This window comes from Alligator mississippiensis, chromosome 7 (assembly GCF_030867095.1).
Source record: "Alligator mississippiensis isolate rAllMis1 chromosome 7, rAllMis1, whole genome shotgun sequence".
NCBI lineage: Eukaryota > Metazoa > Chordata > Crocodylia > Alligatoridae > Alligator > Alligator mississippiensis.
In genome coordinates, this window is record NC_081830.1 from 46,084,214 (window position 1) to 46,104,367 (window position 20,154).

The 20,154-nt window shown below is 39.5% G+C and overlaps 1 protein-coding gene across 3 annotated transcripts in view; it reads left to right on the forward strand.

Moving 5' to 3' along the window:
• CLSTN2 (calsyntenin 2) overlaps window positions 1–20,154 on the forward strand; it is an 846,150-nt gene that overhangs the window by 117,438 nt on the left and 708,558 nt on the right. Inside the window, exon 1 of one of the 3 annotated variants that reach the window (XM_059730939.1) lies at window positions 14,952–15,024. The exons of the other annotated variants lie outside the window; for them this stretch is intronic. Coding sequence (XP_059586922.1) covers window positions 14,967–15,024 — 58 coding nt within the window. The 5' untranslated portion in view covers window positions 14,952–14,966. Of the gene's footprint in view, window positions 1–14,951; window positions 15,025–20,154 lie in introns of those variants that run through there. 3 annotated transcript variants of the gene reach the window in all.

Here is a 20,154-nt window from a genome sequence, read left to right on the forward strand (position 1 = left end):
ATTAAAGCGCCTTCTCACCCGCATTCCTGCAGCACAAATATAAATGCCCTATGTGCTTTTGAAAATCCCCTAAGAATTTGGACAGTTTGATTTTTACAGTTTGCAAGTTAACTGTCAATGTGTTTTGTTTGTTTTCTCCACAGCTCAGTTTCTCACAAAAAAAGCATATTCCTGGGTTGATTTACCAAAGTTTAAGCAAACATTTTAAGTGTCTTTAATGCAATAGATCTCACCAAATATATAACTGAATTCTCCTATAGCATTATTTTAATTTTAATTTCAGGAGAGCTGCATTATATATCTGGTTAATTTGGATTTCTTCACAAACAGTAATCCTTGCTACATACTGAGTTTAATCATACAGTGCCACAAATTATAATTAACTCATATTCTCTCAATCTTGATAATCTTCAGTATTGATATGAAATTAGTGATAATTTATTTCTACTACGTTTAGACAATTCTAGATAGCTTTTTGTTCTGCTTTACTCCTGATTGTCTCATAAATCAGATGCTGATGTGGGCTGCATTATCAAATTTAAAATTTGCATTCAATTGCAAAGTTGTTTTGAATTTCTCACATTAATAATAGGAAAAATAATGTGGACACAATCCAACCTCATTCATATACCACTTTATTACATTATTAATTTCTCTGGCTGCATGCACATTGCTTGATATTCAATTTTTTTTTCTTTGCAAAATATTTTTCTTTGCTACATGGTTTTAGGTTTTTCCAAATACTGTGCCCCTTCAATATGACATGATACACATCCCACTTTCACAGGTAGTTTATTGCTCCTTGGTTCTGCCAACATTTCATGAATACTATTATTTTTGGGAGTGAAATTATTGTTTTTATGGCATTGGCTCCTTTACTTTCTTTCTTCTATTTTTTTAACCAGGCCTGGGCTGTAGTTTAATTATTATTAGCTGCTAAAGTACTGAAGTAGGGAAGTCTTATTCTCTTGAATACTGCATCATTAAACTGATCCATATCAAAGAATCTCTTAATTTTGTAAATTTACTTTTTACACTTTATAAATTTAGTTATTATTGCTTTATTATTTGATCTTGTGTAACCCTGTTAATGTATCTTTCTTTTGGGAGGATATAGCCCTGTTAATTTATTAGTGTTCTATGTGGCAACCTCTCTGTGATGCTTATGTTCATAGTTCAATTGGTATACATGGTCAAATTAGTGGGAATTGCACCCCTTATCTACATATCCCTGCTGGTATGCATGCTGGATGGAATGGAAAACACTTTGTGCCTGTGAGCTGAGTTTTGCACATATTAGCCCTCCCTTCTAAAAGTGCACAATTTATAAGGGTATTGATGCTGTAAGGGAAAATTGGGTAAAGGTTGCTGTGGGGTCAGTGATCACCATGTCCAGTGTGGAAGTCTGAGGAGGAAAGACCCTCAGCTCAGGAATAGCAAGACAAGCTTGGACAAGTTCTCTTCAGAAGTTCTTTTCCTTAGCTGATGTTGTACGTTGTTGTCCAGTGTAACAGGGAAGAGTCTTTATGACATACAGATTGCTGTAATGGGTTCAGGGAGTGATATGTTATCCCATAGTTTCTGAAAAAATTGAAATGTCTAAAGTGCATGCAGTGGGTTCAGGTTGAAACCTGTATCCGCTAGATTTTAAAAGAACTGAAACCTCTGAGTTTGCTCTGAAAGAGTTGGGTTGCTTCTGCAACCAGAAGAGTATGGGCCTTGTTATACATTAATTTAGGCAGCTCCTGGAGCTCTTAGCCCTTGGATGGTCCACACATTATCACCTAAACTAATTTTAAACACACTTTAGGCGGCTTAAAATTATGCCACTCCAGGGCAGGTTTATCTCTAATTTAGGTTACCCAGCTGATGTTCCATTAATGTGTGGCCACTCTCCATAGATGAGCCACCCAAGTTGCAGTCCTCCAGTATCTCAGGTTGCAGTTTTCCTTTCCTTGAACTCTGCTGCCAAGGTGCTGTTTCTGGCAGCAAGTCAACTCTTCCCTCTTGCCCCTGGGGGTGTGACCCTCCTATGCTCATGGCTGCAACCCCATGTAAACAGCCAGCAGAACACATGCCAGATAGCCAGGTTGGAATATGGATGGGGTCTAGGGGAGATGGGTGGGGAACAAGGTAGGAGGCTGGATTGGGTCCCTATGAGCTGGGGCTTCCTTCCCAGGGCAGGGGAATTAGCTCCTCAAAAAGCACCTTCCCTCACTGCTCCCACCTACCCAGGAAGCATGACCAGCACCCCCCTATACCCCATCCAAATCCCAGTTTATTAAACCACAAGACTTTTACGTTACTTCTTCTTTATTTGTTTTTAAATTTTATTCTTTTAAACTTCTTTTTATTTTATCCTTCAGTGACTGATGACTTTATTTCACCACCCTTCCCCCACCCCATTCCTTCCACCTCCCGTTTCATTACCCTCCTCCATCCCATTAACTCTCTGCCTTCCACGTCTGCAGTGCCACATACTGCACATTCAGCTGTTCTCCCTGCAAGGGAGCAGTGCAACAGGGGGAGGTGGGGGGGGTTGACCCCTAGATATCCAGGGGTCAAGAAATCCCCCTCCCCGACAAAAGCAGAGTGGTGAACATGGGGGCAGTGCGCACCATTCAAAACCAGAGCCTGCCTAGCTGGAGCCATAGGCAACTGGTAGGGCGTGCATGGGGGTGCATGTGCCCCCTCTGATGGTGCTGGTGCCTCCCCTGATGGCTGACACTGTTGCTGTCAGTAGGGTTGGTGCCCCCCCTGACAAGGTTGGCTGTTTCTGCGGATGCTCCCCCAGATTCAGAAGGCACCAGTCACTCGTGGCTGGAGCCACACTCCAGTTGTCAGCCAGGCCCTGAGTGGCAGGATTACCACTGCTGTAGCCCCAGGAGGCCCCCAAGACTCCCGTATAGCCTTTTATACAGTTCTCTGTTTTTCAGCAGTCTTCAACTACTTCAAACAAGGTTATTCAGTTTTCTTGGGGAAAAGGGTCAGACTTGTTTATCTGCCTGAGGATTTATGTTAATTAGCCCCCAGAGAGTTTGGTACCTTTGGGAAACTCAAGTAACTTCTCCAACCCTATGTAAAATCTTCTGTCTTTATCATATCCATATAAATAAAACAACATATATAAATATTCTCTGGGCAGCTTTTCCTTTCATTTCACATTTGCAGCTTTAACAAAGTCTGCCTTTTTATTTTAAACGTAACTATCTCTTTCAAATTCAATTGTTTTTCTAAATGCAGGGCCAGCTTTTCAAAACTGGATCATTTAATAGCATGTGTGACTTTTGTATATACATGTGAACACACACAATAACAATCTACATTTATGAAAATTCCTAAGGGTGCATCTTATCAGGCTTTTTCAGACTGATGAGAACTGATGGCAAATACCTTTCTGTCTATGGTACCTATATGGCTCCATTGCAATAGTATCTAAATGCTTAGTATTTATATATGTACTTATATAAATATGAATTTACTTATTTATTATATAAAATAAATTAATTGTGATGAGGTAGGAAAGTACCACTCTTCCCATTTTATAGATGGAACACTGAGCTCATGTCTATGCCTCTGCCTTACTCTGCCCAGTGATCCTGTGTGGGAAAATGCTGCACTGCTTTATCTTCTGAACTAGAAGTAGGTAGCAATACTACTTTTGATAGTGAAATAGTATTTGGAGCAATGCAACCAACATGTTTCAGCATGGCCCCACCAGGCATGGTAACTTAGCAGTTTAGATATACCCTGAAATGCAGAATGATTTGTCCAATATCATTCAGAAAGTCTGGCCATTTGTATAGGACTTGGAAGATCCTGATTAAATTCCCTGCTTTGCCAGTCACTAGACTCTCCTTCCTTTGTATGAATCACATTGTAACCCTTCATGTTATTCCTCACACTACAGAGAGAGTCAGGAGGCTGCTGGGAGCATAAAGGAGTGGTTGAAATAAGGAAAATGAGATGTGTGTAACAGCCAGGCTCCTGATTCCCTTCACTGTAGTCTCCATGTTGGAGTGCACCTGTGGGTGGACCTGTGCATACTCACCTTTAAAAATCCAGCCAACAGTTGGCAGCTTGGTATGGAGTAATATTTTTTAACTACTTGCAATTAGTATGCAGTCAGGGGGAGATCCAGAGGAGGTGTAGTGGTGTGGTCTTTACCCACCTGGACCACCATGTGGGAGCAGCAGCCAGGAACCGTAAGTCCCCAGAGCAGGTAAGACTCACCCCCTCGCCCCCCATTCCCCTCCCCTATGTCCCTGACTGACCTGAGGGCAGGGGAAGATCCAGAGCTGCTCCTGCCCTGTTTCAACTAGACTGCTTAGGGCAGCAGTGGCAGTGGAGGTATTTCCCCTTCCTGCTTGGTCCCCGAAGGTGTTCTCTGCCAGCTAGGAGCAGGCTCATGAAAAATTAAACCACTTGCCACCACTGGTATCCTCAGCTGAGCCCAGCTACCTGCGCTGCTGCTCCCTGCAGTCCTGGCTGAAGTGGGGCAGGAGCAGCTGGGACAGCCATGGCAGTGGGCAGGTTTCTTGAGCCCCAAGGTTTAAATAGAGAGGGTGAGAGGGACAAGGAAAAGGGAGAGGGAGCCAAAAGTGAGAGGGTGGGGCTAGAATATTCTTACATGCTTTGGGGATTTAAAACAAGTCCCTGACTGCTTTCCTGCAGTATGATTTGCCTACCCTGGTGTGGAGGGGTGAAGCGAGAGGAGCCTGGGAGCTGGGAAAGCTTTAGGTGCAACATGCCTCCCCCCACCTCTGCCTGCAGGGTTGGTTGCTGCTCCTGCACCCCCCTTTAAAAATCCCAGATCTGCCTGTGTATGCTCCCACACCAGTAATTTGTTTTCTGTTTCAACAAAGGACATAATGTGTAGACAGCTACAGAAACAAGCCCTTCCTGCACCAGGACAATCGTGCCCAGCACAGTAGTTACAGTATCATTTCAGTGCCCTGAGTGCTTATTCTTGTTAGCTGTCTCCACCTTTTTTGTGTTTTTTCCAAAAAGAAAATAAACTACTGATCTTGAAACAGTGCAAAATACATTACTGGAAAACATGCATATTTTCAAATACTCTTAAATGCAGAACATTGAGTACCTATCTTGTCTGCTGTCTTTAATATTCTGAAATATATTTGTCTTACCTTTGGCTTGTATTTCTAAATCAAAGCAAACAAAGTTCTTTGAGTAAATATGATATCTTTTATTAGACCAAAGAAAATAGTTGGAAAAATTCTTCTTTGCAAGCTTTCAGATAGAAACACATTTCTTCAGCTCTGCCTAAAGAAGGGTGTTTGTACCCAAAAGTTTGCAAAGAAGAATTTTTTCCAACTATTTTCTTTGGTCTAATAAAAGGTATCAGATTTACCCAAAGAACCTTGTCTGCCTACATCCCTAGAGCAACACAGCTATAACCAACACCCCTAAATCAAAGCAACAGATTCACAGTTTGAACTTTAAAATAAAAGTCCTTGGTATTTTACTTCAGAACTCAGGCAGCTCCACTCATCTTACAACTAAGGGATGAATAAACTAGTTTACAGCTCCAAATGACTAAATCTTTAATGCAGCCATAGGCTACCTCAGCAAAACTTCTGCTTCAAACCTTCTGCTTAAACCCCTATGGTACACTAAAACTTCACTTGGTCATGGACCGTTTGTCACACAACATTTCAAGATTTCCTGGAGACAAAGCTGTAAATTTGGAAGAGGACAGCAGAGGAGATCTTTATATATCACTGGTGTCTAGCTCCTTTGGGAATCTAATAATTATTTTTAAAAGTGTGTTCAAGAAAAAACTGAGATTTTAAACAATATACCATTTTTATTATTTTATTTTTTTTAATATGTTGGTATTTGGTAGCAATATTTGGACTGTAGCCCTACAGAGACAGCAAGTGTTAAAGTAAGATCTCACTGTGCTACTTCATGTTGTCAGGACTAGATCAGATATTTCTAAACTATCCGTGTGCACATATAACCTGAAAGAAGGTGACTTCCTGTGTTCTGTTATTAATGGCTGTTGTGAAGTTATCCTAGTCAGGATGGCTGTGAAAACAGCACAAATGAAGTCATCATTGGTTCTGTGCACATATGGCTGGTAGCTTCCTTGAAAAGGCTATCAAAAGATAAAATATTCTAAATTCATGGCTTTCGTTACCATTTTTAGGAATGATTTATTAAAAACAAAATCCTACAAGCTGCTAAGTGTCCTCAAATACTACTAAACTAAGAACTATGCTGATGCCCCAATATCATCAGCTCTTGATTGAAGGAGGATGGGTGGGAATTTCAGAGGTCCCTTATTTAAAGCTCCTGACTCAGGCTGTGTTCTCAAGAAGTGAGTTTTGATTTTTCATCCTAATGGAATGCTGCAGAAAAATAGAAGCAGGAAACTTTTCCTTTGCAGCTGATCACAAATTATTTGCGTCACATGAGACAAGGACAATATTATTTTAAACTGAAGTTTGCCAATTACAAAAAAGTATTTGGCAAACCTTTAGAGGAAATGTATGATGATGGCACGTTAACTGTGACAGCTTCATTAGAAAACGCGGAGTTATCATATTGTTAGTATTGCTCTGTTTAATGTCGGGCAAGGGAGCAGTCTTTTTTTTCCTTTATGTTGATCTGCTTGAAATTCCAAGGGATCAAGGTGTAGAATTTATACACTTGGGCCAGGTACAAACATTAAACTTTTACCACTATAGGTGATCAGAAATCAGTCTATACTCATACCAAAAAAGAAGTTCAGCACACAAAACCAGTCTAGATCTGTTACAGAACAGAAGTTTGGCACACACAGACTGGTTTAAAAATGGCAGAACCTGGTTTAAGATTTGCGCCCCCACCGAAGGGTGAAGGTTTTCTCTTCGCTACTGATCTGAACTGCACTGCTTACAGAAAACTGCGTAACTTGATCGATTCCAAGCTTTTTGAATGTCTGTACCTAGCCTTGGAGCAACTGCTCTGGCTGCCATATAAATTGTGAATAAAAGTGTCAGTGATGAGCAGGAAATTTTCTAAACTCCATCCCAACAGGCAGCAGGTACGTTTGGGGGCAGATTCTTGGGAAAAGAAAAAATCAGGAAGTACTGTATTTTAACTCTTGTATTGTAATGAATCAGTGAGCTAAATCATATGCATTTCTTGCTGGGAGGAAACATTCTTCATTGGTATCAGAGCTCATGAATATCAGTAGGTATTGCTGGGCATAGATGCTGATTAGCTGACAAAGAGAAAGGGAAGTAGAGGATGTTACACAGTAAGGGAAAGAGAGGGGATCTGAAAGAACAAAATGCAAAATCACAATTCATCCTTAATGGTTGATACATTTCTAAATTGTTTTTGTGAGTAAATCTTACTTCAGTAATATATTTCATCTGACTTGTTTAACATTTCTGCAAACAGTGACTGATAAGTACTCACAATAAGCTTTCCCTTTGGCACAATATAAAGCTTTGCTTTTATTTTGTTATCCCTAAGAGGCTGTATTTTAGCTATGAAAAATTTCTACCAGCAGTTGTAGTCTTGCTTGATAGGTACATTTATACATTACTGCAGTATAAAGCTATGGTAAATTAGTCACTATAGACAATTAAAACTATAAAATTGGTTCTTACAGTTATTTGCCATTTAGAAAGGAAGACAGATTACAGTAATTTCCTTTGTGACCTGGATCCATGGCAAGCCTAGGATTCAGAGACAAGTTTGAGATGTATGATAAAAAACATGCTTCCCAAATGAAAACTTTCTTTCTGAATCTTTGGTCTTAACTTCACATTCTTAAAATGTATTTAATATAAAAATGTTACTAATGGAAGTGTAAAATTGACAAATGAAGCAAATAATTAGTACCAAAATATTCAGTAAGGGGTTTACATTACACTCTTTGGTAAGGAGTTTACATTACATTCTTTGGGGACTTCTTAATACTGTGAAACAACAGCTGCTCACAGAAGCTGATTTATTAAAAATTAGCGCTGGAAAGCAAAATTCATGGCAATTATTTACACCTTAGCATGGATGTAAATTTTATGGTCATTTTTACAGCAAACCTGAGTCTTGCTGTAATGGACTATTGAGACTGCTGTTATTGAAAATAATCCCATTGTGTACATTTTGTGTGTATTGCCCTGGGACATACCAGAGGAAAATAACCATTTATCCTATTGTTCTGTCTATTTTAAAGTGCCACTTAGCAAGATAAAGTAGAAATACAAAAGCAGTGTTCTAGCTGCTGAAGTCCAGCCCCAAGTGAACCTGCTTGACAGACTCAGCCATGTTTATTTAGAGTGTCTCAAATGAGAGAGTGTTTTGGTATTTTCCAAGTGATGCAGTCTAAAGCATTATTTCCCTCATGATTTGTCTCTCTGCAGGTAGCTTTAGTGCTCAAAAAAATCATCTAATGCAACTGGGATTACCTTTATACCAAAGTATGCTGGCATTACCAATTTTTTCCCCTAACACCAGAACATAGCTATGAAGTATATGGTCATACCTAGGTAACATAAACTAATATAGCCCTAATGGTCTACTAATTGAGGATATGTCCCATAGGCTTTAGTTTTTATGCTTGAAATTATTGGAGCACAGAGTCTATAAAAATACTCTGAAGCAAAAAGATTTTGCTAAGGTAAAGTTGAGGTTCCTAGCACATACTGATCATTTGAATGTATGCTATCTTTTAAGGACACTGCCATCAAAGAGAGAGAAAATAGAAACCCCAGTAATTCAATTTTCAATTTACAATTACGCAAGAGAACTAAACATTGAAAGTGTGGAAACAAGTTGGAAAATGATTCCAAATTAGTATAGGAGGAGAAGGATAGGTACCAGGGGGAGAAAAATATCACTCTCCAGCAAACCTTCTATAAACTCAGGGCTTTGAAGGTCCCTTTAGGTTTCATGGGAAAAGAGGAAAATGAGATTACTGAAGAAACCCATCTCTTGGGTTTTTTCTGCAATGGAGGTGCATTAGACCATATTCCAGAATCTCTGCATGGGCCTCAAGGAAGAGTAACTTGTGATACCATCTTGGGAGGCTGCCACCCATGCTCCCACTTTCCTGATTTCCCATTTCTGCTCCAGACTTCTGTTCTCAGCATGTACATGAATAGACTTTCTTTTTTTGTTCACCCACAGATGAAAGCCTTCAGGAAAGGGGACAGGATAAGCATGGAGGCTTCATGTCACCCTGACAAGAGGTCATTTCCTCCATTGTGCTTATGTAGTTCAATGTAGGTAATGTTTTGAGTTAAGAACCTCTTGTCTTCAGATGCCCCCTGCTGCTCCTTAGCCTTGTTTATGAAACATTGGTGGAACCAAAACTGACATGCCAGAGATGCCATTCCATCCTGATGGTACTATTTCAAATGGTAGGTTTGAAGCAAGACTTCAATGAGGTAATATTTGGTTATGGACAGTAGATTTTGACATGATGAATCTACTAAACCAAGATTTATTTCTCTCTTCTTGTATCATCTTTATTTGTTAGAGTGTGTGTATGAGCCAGGTGTCCTTCCATTTAATTTGTATGAGACCATGAACAAGAAAGTCTTTATCTGATTCACTTCAAATTCTGTAGAAAAATTATAGATCTATTCAGAGCCATTTTAGAATCAAGGATAGCTTCCTCAGTACATTCATGTGGAGGGAGGGGTGCCAAATGAACATACAAATCTGAGAATTGCAGAAAAACACTTGGATGGGATGGTTTAGACATGGATGATCCTGCCTTTGGCAAATGGCTGGATTAGATGATCTTTTGAGATCCATTGCAACCCTATTTTTCTAATCTGCTCTTAAAAAGCTTCCAGGGATGGTGATTCCACAACCTAAAGAGGGCATTTGTTCCAGTGTTCAACAACCCTAAAAGGAGAAAATTCTGCCTAATATCCAATCTAAATTTCCCTTGTTGCAATTGAAGAGCATTACTACTGACCTGTCTCCTGTGACCTCCTCTCATGTATCACCTCTCATACATTTGAAGACTGTTATTAAATATTTCCTCAGTCTCCCTTCTCAGACTAAATAATCCTAGTTCCTCTAACTTTTCCTTGTGCTTCCCACACCTACGATCATTTTTGTTCCTTTAATATTCAGTTGTGGTCTTGTCTATGGAGAGGCTAAAACTTTCCTTAATACCGAACATTGTCCCTTCTTTCATTTCTGTTGAAAAAAGAGCATTTCTCATTTACTAGATTAAATAAGACTTGTGAAAGTACCTGGAACAGATTTTAACAAAGAAGCTGCAAACCTGGTGGATTAACTAGATTTGCTCTGATGCCTAGAACATATTTTGATTAGAGTCACTGGGAAAAGTAGAAATAACTACAGGGTATCTCCATTCCTTCTCAGTGGAGGCAAGAGATTTATTCAGCACCTCAGCAGATGAATGCATTGTTATCATTCAGAATTATTCCAATTTATTATGTACAAGAAAATAAAAGGCCAGTTAACACACATGAATCCTTTTCTTCCATTAGCATTCAGCTGGTACCTGAAATAAATTAGATTTCCCAGCCTAGGCTGTGTATTGATGAATTCTATTTGATGAGTTCAGTTTTCACATCCTGGATATTTTTGACATGAGAATGTATTGCTGTAAAATCTTGGTATTCTGAAGTATTGTAATAAAGTGTTTTCAGATGTCAGGCACTGAAACACAGATTTATAGGGAAGAGTTTTGTAGGGCAAAAGTGCTGAAGGCAAAAAAGAAACTCATGGTTTGTATCTTTTTTTTAGATGGAAATTATACTTCACTACCTAAAAGGAAATGGTATCCAAAGAGTGTAATAATGTATTGCACTGGACAAGCAAGCTGTAAAGGTCCTGACAGTATATCTTTTATGCCTATCTGAAAAGGTTTGAAAAAAACAATGAGAGAAGTTGACCTTAAACACAATATCTTAATAATGATGGTACCTGGATTTTTATCATATCAGAGAAGGTGCTGGTCTGTGTTTGAGACCTGTTCTGGACTTAAAACTATTGTTGGCATAGCTGTGTTGGTTAGGCACATGGAAAAAAAAAAAAGCCATAGCTCTCTGACATAGTGATGCTGACAGAAAACCTAATGTACATGCATTTATACTGGCACAAAAAAACACAGTAAAACAAAAATACTTAGTATATTTTGTTCAGGCATCTAGGATAAGCTGCCAGCAAAAAAAATTTTTGGTAATATATGCTATAGTTCCACTATAGGGATAGGGACAGACATTCAAAAAGCCTGAGCCTGAATGGATTCAGTCTTTGCAGGTTAGTCGAACTTGGCTAGGCTAAATCACTTTGTAATTACGCAGACATCCCAGAAATGCAGGCATATGCCTGCAGTGGCTTAGGCTAGAAGGAGGGAGGGCGGGGGGGTACTAAAGCAGCCCTCTCTTCTTATGCACAGTGCTGAGCTGAGGGGGCATGGCCAGGCCTCAGCAGGATGCTCTGATTAGGGAGCCGCCCCCCCCCCCCCCCCAGCAGCCCATTGATAACACAGTGTTCATCACCCCTAACTCAATGTTTATCAGCCCATTAAGAGAACAGAGAAAACAAAAGCTTCTTTCCATTAATTCAAGCTCTTCTTAAACAACTTTTTCCAAGGAAGGAATGCAAGGTAGGGGCTTGCGAAGCAGGCCCTATTTGATTTGGATTCGGAGTCGGCCTGAATCAGGGACAGTGATTTGATCAGTTGATTCAGATCACTGATTCGATTCGGCCGAATCCAGATCTGAAGATTCAATGCTGATTCGGAGAATCAGCAACTTGGACATAGAAAAAACTTTTAAAGCTGTGTCTATATACTTTCAGGTAGCAGGCATGGGTCGTGATTGCTGCAATACTGGGGTGCATGGAGCATTCCACAGGAGCATGGGGGGGGCCCTCCACATGCTTGGTGGCGAACCCAGAACGGGACTGGAAGTACTTCTAGTCCACTTCCGGGTCTGCCAGGGAGCATTTTGTCCCCCCCCTCCCCCCGTGCCTCCCCAGCTTGGCAATCAGCCGCAGGGGGAACCCGGGTGCCCTCCCCAGGCCCAGGAGGCACCAGAGACCAAGCCGTCTTTAAGCCAGTACCACATCCAGTACTACAGTAACAGTAGTAGAAAGCAGTAACAGTCCATTGAAATCAGTGACCTACACACAAGCTTAAACCTGGCATGTGTTTTAGAACATAGACAAACACCTTGCTGGGGTCGTCTGACCCCAGTATTTTTCCTGCCATGGCAGGGGGTCGGACTTGATGATATGCTCAGGTCCCTTCTGACCCTACCAACTATGAAACTATAGATGAACTGAGGCTGAAGTGAAAGCAGAATTGGCCATTTAGTAGGTTGCAATCATACTAATATGCTTAATAACTTATTTACTCTATTTTTAGTAATGTATCTTATTTTAACAATTGCAAATGTTTTTATAAAGATTAATTTATTCTTTTTTCCTCTTTAGAAACATTTATGTCCATATCTGTCAATATAGAAGCTTGAATTCTGTTAACCATATTCAGTGGTCAAAGATAAAAAAAGAACCAAGAACATGCAATAGAGGGTGTCCTCCTTCATCAAGTACTCTATTAAAGTAGAATTGTCTTAAATGCTACATACACTTTTCTATAATGTCCCTAAAGGGGAAATACTTTTTTCTCTGTAAAATGAGAATAAAGCTGAGTACATTCATTACAGAGTTAGTGAGGAAAGTGCTTTGAGATTCTGTAGTAGAAAGTTCTATAGAAGTACAAGGTATTATTCATCATTTCTATTTTTAATAAAGGCTCATTTTACTGTTTTAAGTTTAATGTGCCAAAGGGTGAAATAACATATTAAAGGGGTTTTTTTGGTATGCCTAAGTGGATATATTGGTAAAAATAAAGAAAATCTGAAAAAAAGACAAAAGGCTTTCTAGCAAAGAATCCAATGTTTTTCAGATGTTTACCTAAAGTCTGAACGCAATTCTTCTGTGTAGCTTTTTGAACCACACTTAAAAAGCTGGTACATCTTTTGAATTGATTTTGAATGATGGATAGATCATTTGAGTGCCATGGGGTCATATATCTGATGATTGCTAGTGATTCTCCTTTTAGAATGTTTTGATGCTTTCAATTCAAGTATTCATAGAAAAATAATAGCTGTTGCCCTTTTGATGCAAAAGATCACAAGGAACTGCTGATTTGGATGTACAGCATGTCTGGGTAGAAGGAAACAGTATTGGTCAATAAGAAACCTTTGTTGAGAGATGTCAACAATTATTAAAACAAGTAGGACCTTGCATGTCACTTCTAGAGTACTGGGGATGCTATTAGTTCTAGTGGTTTGTCAGCCAGGTTATTGGTGACAGCTCTGTCAACAGCTTACTGAGAGTGCTTGCTGAGCTGAGAGTAGTGTTACAGGCATTCCTTGCCTCCCGCCCCCCAAAGTCTAAAAAGTGAAAATATATTAAATGGATTTAGAAGAATAAGGATGATGTCTGGATTTGATGTGTTTTTTGTGGAATCTAGGACTTCCGTTAGATTGGAATGCAAACCAAAGGCTTTCCAGAAAATGATTAATTATTTTCAAAAACTGAATTTTATGTGCCACTAGTAAACTACTGTTCAGAAGCAACATATATGAGGCCTGTAAATTGGATAATAAATCTTTTGCATTGCATTTTGAAATGCCCTATTGATTTATGTGGTTTAAAGTGCAAGAACTCTGTCCCATATCCAGCCAACATGTTAGAACTGCACCCTTGTGCATTGCTGCATAATTCAAATATGGCATGTCTTCAGGTCAGTTAGGGACCTCCTGGGAGCTGTGACAGGCAATAGTAACCAAAATCAACCTGAAGATTTAAAAAGAGTAGCAAGGTGTTGCAAGTTACATGACAGTGACTAAGTGAATTTAGAAGGTCTGAAATTCTTTGTTAAGAAATAAACTAGAAGAAGGCTTTTAGAATTTGGAAATGTAGTGACAAAATCACTTCATAGGGAATCCTCATGCTATAAATGATTGTGTCTTGGAAGGCATGGTAACCAGAGCATAGAGGTGGAGTGATCAAAAAAAGACAGAAATACTTTAAAATATTTTTTTTTTGTTCCAAAGAATGTTGTGGTTGTGCCTTTGTCACAGGTTCCCTAGATCATGGAGGGAAGAGATAAAAAAACTTGATGGGTTATTTTATGATATAGGGACAAGGTTAGAAGTGTGCAGTGACTGATGGGGGTCATGGGTGCTTAATTTTATACATCTCCTAGTGCTACTTGCAATCTTGTGAGACAACTGCTTGTGGAGCACCCCCTGGTTGCCTGTTACAGTTTCAGGGGATGAATAACACATTCTCATAACATAACTGGAACACACCGATCTCTTTCTAATATTGCAAAAGAACAATGTTCCTATATTTTATCTTCTAAAACCAAAACCAGGACAACACAACCTAATCATTCTTAGACTAAAGATAGTTCAATATTTAAATGAGTAAGATTAAAATAAATGAGATGACATTTTAAAAGCTTCATTAAAACAACAAAATCCATCATCAGAATAGGGAGCAGTTTTGTAATCGCAGGAGTGTGAATACTGCAGTATTCAGTGTGTGCATATGGTTTGAAAATCAGAACCCACCCCTCTGCTCACAGGTGTTGTTAAACAAAGCATATGTTTTTGGTTTGTATGGAAGGAGGTTTGTCTTGTAATGTAAACTGGTTGTGGTGTTGTATACAGGTCGTAGAAACAGTGGGCCACTACCCTGCCAATGGCCCCTTCAAACCAGAAATGTTGTAAGGTTTTTGAGAGTAAATGGAGCGGTTGTCTTGACTAAGATTTCAGAATTCTATTTCAGATTTCCTCTCTGAGCCCCCACTGACTGGGGTAAAACTTGTGCTTACATCTTGCACCTGAAGTAATTGGATACACCTGAGCCTTATCGTTTGGAGAGCCTGAATAAATTACCTTGGGGTCTAACTAGGTAACCTCTGAACAAGAAGTGGCTTTATGATGAACAGGCTTTTGCAAAACTGTTTTAAGATTATTTGTGCAGTACCTGCTAAGGGTGAGGCCTTTTAGTCTGTGTTTCTGTTTCCTCATATGTTTCTGATATTCTAATTGTTGGGCCTAAGCTTTTTAATGGTTATTTTCTAGTTAGAGGTGACTTGTGTTACACTGAGGAGGGACAAGAAAAATATCTACATAACCTTTAAAGTTAGATTTTTAGTAATGTATGTTCTTTTAACTCATTTTTAATCTTTTATTATGCTTGGCTTCATGCATGGAGTAAGTAAATTCTCTGATTGCAACACATAAGGAAGTTCACTTAAGGAAGATCCCTTGGATAAAAAAGTACACTATGCCTGTTATTTGTTAGATACCTGCTTCTTGGCTGAGGCAGAGAGGGATTTTAGTGGCTGTAATTTCTAAGGGATTTCATTTATATTAAATGTGTGGTAAGCCAGGAATCTCTTGTTGCAAAGTTGTAATATTAAGCAGCAGTAAAACCCCTACTTGGGTAATAATGAGGGGTGTGCAAATTGTTTTGAATATGTTTGGCTGATGAACTAAAAAATGGAAGTAAAAAATCCAATGTGTCTTGTTAGACCTAAAACTAGAGACTTTTTGTCTATCAAGAAGGTGAGGGGTAAGGTTCACAGTGAGAGGATTTTATTTTTTTAGTCAATCCAAATAGTTTTATTTGACCTTAAATGTTACTTAATTTTCAGGCACCTGTAATGAAAACAGGGTTTTAGTAGTAGTGGTAGGGGCTGCTTTTAACAAATAGCTTTAGGGTTAGGTACTCACTCCAGAGTGGGGAGCCAATGTGCCATTTCCTTCTTTGCCAGAGGAGTCTTGCATGTTTTTGAGGGTAGCCTACTCATGAATCTGCAGCATACTACAGGGGGGCTCATAATCATCTGTGGGTTATGTTCCACTTTGTGTAAAACACGTAAATACTTTAATACTTATTTGTTGAGATGGAGAGTGAGTATGACAATAATACTGCTGTATTCTGGTGGTTTGGGAACTCATCTGGAGGGTAGGAGAAAAGAGCTGGAACCTCCGTTTTAGTCAATATTTATAACTGAACAGCTTCAACAGAAGCAACTGAAAGCAAACCACCGTAGAAGGTCTTGTACAATGGTAGACAAAACATTCTTCTGTGAGATGTGAGGAGTTCAGATGATTTGAACATGCTTTTATACCCTATCGTAGCTGCTGGGCATTTGGGGAAAGGGGTACTACAACCTTCTCTATTTATGTCAGTCTAGCCTGTTATCTCCTTTGCCTCTCTTATATTGACTATAAACTAAATATTTTGGAGATCTCAGATTGTTTTGACATTGAATCTATTTGAGTTTGACTGAAACTATTTGATTGTTAAGACTTTGAAAAAAATTGTTTACCCTGAAATTGACATTTTTTTTTTTAGTGCTTTTTTTTTTTTTTTTAAATATATAGTAAAAAGTAAAATATTGCCAGGCTTTAGTCATAAGGGGCATCTATACACATGATGCAAAGCTGCTCTGATGCGCTGAAATTTCAGTGCGTCGGAGCAAACTCGATTAACCCAGTCTGCTGGAACATGGTAATTACCATGCTCTAGCAGACTTCAGTGTCTCCTGTATCAGTGTCCCCACCCTGAAAATGACAGCTGGGGGGTGGGAGGAAGGGATTGGGGTGTGGGGGGGTGCTTTAACTAAAGCTCACTTAGCAAGCTTTAATTAAAGTACCCCCCACCAACATTTTTCAGTGCAGGGATGATGATACACGAGATGCTCTGGTGCTTTAGAGTAGCTCTCATAGACTCTCTAATTAAGAAACCCCCCTTTCCCCCTCCCCCCCCTCCACACACTCACTCCCAGATCACATGTATAAGTACCCAAGGGTAGTAAAAAATAGGACACTTGGAAAAGAAACCTGTATATCAAAATGAATTATACAGGAGATTTCTAGCTCCTTTGTGCATTTTATTTAACTCATACTTCACGTATGGTAAGCTTAAGACAGTGAAGTATGCATTACTTATCATGCAGGATATACATGTAACATTTCTGGCTTTTTAAAATCAGCAGTTTATACAGGTTACAGGGTTTCTCTTCAGAGGCGCTAACATTTTTCAGTTGGCTGGGTTTCTTGGTGAAAACATAATCCCTTCATTTGTTCAATTATCACCCATCCTTCCAAAACATAGACAGGCAAGCATTGGGACTTCTTCTCATTGTAGAGGTCTAGGCTAAGGCTGTTCAGCTAGAGGCTCATGATGAGTTAATCTGCAACCCCCAGGCTCTCATTTAGCTACCTACCCATGCATGAAGCCCTGGGCTTGATATTTGAGGCCTATGGGGCAGGCAGTTCCTGCTGGTGCCCAGAAGTTGGAAACTGTGGCCTAGGCTGCCTTCCTTCCCTTTTACTTTCTTATTTTCCCTTCTTTTAGTATATTGTGTTTGGAGAGATACAGAGCAAACTGAGGCAGGGATTAAATTCTTCTCTTTGCAATAAATGTTATTGTTTTCTTGGAGTGTCTTGTACTAATATTATTACCATAGTCCTTTCCCTTCATTCTTCTATTTCCAAATCCCATCACACATAGGAAATTTGAAATTATCCAGCTCTCTGATTTTTATTCTTACTTGTCACTTCTGATTGTGTATGTAGCTGCCACTGATCAGTTTGCCCTTCTGACTGAGCTTTCAGGTCATACAGCCTTCTCAACAGCTGCTGCCAGTATTGCTGTTTAGCCAGCTGGTAGCAAAGCTTATGAACCAAGCAGCTCCCCCATCCCATATTTCTCTTTCTTTCTCTCATTTTTTTTCTTTCTTTTTTGACATATCCAGGCCATGTTGTCTTATCAAGTAGAATGTTTGAGCTATTTACTCTCCCAATGTGAGAATTGGGAGAAGTTTCTAATAAGCTTTAAGGGATAAATTACTTATGCTGTAAGACTTGGGGGGGTTCTATGGATAAAGACTGCAGCAGACATTGTGGGAGGGCTTCATCTATATCTCTTGTATCCAAAAGCAGTCTAAAATCATGAACTTGTAATGTATGGGTCTTAACACATTTAAAAAAAAAAATATTTCCAAAAAAAATTGGCTAAAACTGTTTTGGGCACTGAAATGTAATGGCTTGAATTACAGCAGAGAGAAAATCAGTTTGTGGTGTTAAACTATTAGAGAGAGCAACATTTCATTGTGGAATTTTAAATGGTCACATGGTAGAAATTTATCCTCTATTAACTAAACAAGTAAACCTCAAACTGTGTAAAAAATATTCTTTTTACAAATTATCTTTGGTTCATTTAATATAACCACGCACTTAGAGTATGCTTTAAAAAAAAATCCATAAGTTCATAAAAGATTTTTTTTTTTTTTTAAATCTTTTTTTTGGCTTCAGAAATATGGTTACTTTGCCACTTTTTTCATTTTATAGTTTATATTGATTACTTTAATAAATACTTCACTAAAATATATGGAACATTGTAAAAGATTTGTAGGTGTGTGGCTTTCTGTTTTAATAACCGGTTTAAGAATTCTGTCATTTGTTTGTTTTTATTTGGGAAGGTATGGATATTAGGGTGGCAGAAAACTTCTCTTCTGTGACCTGAGGTCTTACAAACTTGTGCTATTTTATGTATGTTCCTTACTGTTCTTCAGCTAAAGTATTTATCCACATCTTTGTGTTTTTCTTAGCTCAGCTGGTAAAACTTTCACCTGCCTCTGATTTCCTGTATTGGAACTGTCCAGTTAATCTGGGATGCAGCAAGTACTGTTTCCTTCATTAACTGCTTTCAACTCGTAATGCCCCAATGTCTAATTCCACTACTGTTAGTCTGACTCCTATATCCTGAATCTAATACATATTCTTGATTTTTTTCCCCCCCCCTTCAAAACTCCTCTGTTTTGGACAGATATTACACAAACTGGTTTAAATGATCAGAAACTGGTTTAAACCTGTAACAGAACATAAGTTCAGTGCACATTATCAAGTTTTAGCCATTTTGAAAATGGTTTAAGATAAACCTGGTTGAATGTAGTATCAGACTTAGCTGATTTGGGTCAAACCAGTTTATGCAATGTTTGTCCCAGACCCCTTGCTGGTTTAAGTTAAATCAGACACCTCCAGCATCCCAGCATGCTCTCTGGGCTGGGCAGGGCTCTCAGCTCCACAGCAGAGCTGGCCCTTCCCCTCTGCTCCCTTGATGGAGCTTGGCACAGACTGCAGGTGTCCCTATTCCCTACCTTTCCTCCCCATCCCCTCTGCCTTACACAGACATCTCTGCATTAGATAGCAGACCACATGCTGGCTATGGTCTGTGCTGTGGCGGATGGAACAAATGCAGAATCAACAGGTAACTGGTAATGTCCCTCTCTTTTCTTAATGAGGTGGTAAACATTGAGTTAGGGGTGATAAACACTGTTATCAGTTCCCTGACCGGCTGGTCAGAAGTGGTAGGGGGGAACACCTCCCTAATCAAAGCACTGGCCATGCCCCCCTCAGCTTAGCACTGTGCATGGGAAGGGAGGACTGCACTAGCACCCCCTGGCTTCTAGCCTGAGCCACTGCAGGTATATGCCTGCATGCCTGCATTTCTGGGATGTCTGTGTAGTTACAAAGTGTTTTAGATTTAGTTTAAAGATTGAATCAATTCAAGCTCAGGCTTTTTGAATGTCTGTCCCTAGCCCTCTTGTCTGTATGTCAGTTTCTTGTTACATATGTCCTTACTCTTGTTTGATGCTACTCTTTCAACTCCTTCCTTTTCCTTCTTCCAGGCTAGTTCCTGTTCTTTCTTTCCCTATATTCACTAGCACTACTCCTTCCCTTGCTATAAAGTACCCCCAGATCATTGTTTATTAGATTATGTTCTTTACACCTAAATGTAGACGTGATCATTGCTACTTCAAAAATACAGGAAACCCTCACTATTCGTGAGTTTGGCATTTGTGGTTTCAAATATTTGTGAATGCCAAACCTGCTTCTTAAATACACTTAAAGGAGCTCCTTGGGAGCTCTGTGCTTGCTTGCTGCTGGGCTCCCACCACTGCCAGGCTCCCACAGTCAGGCTTCTGCTGCCGCTACTGGGCTTCCGCCACTGTCGCTGCGCTCCCGCCACCGCGATCCCACAGTTGCCAGAGCAGCCATGCTCCCCACAGCCACTGGGGGCACTGAGTTCATGAACACAGACAACGTT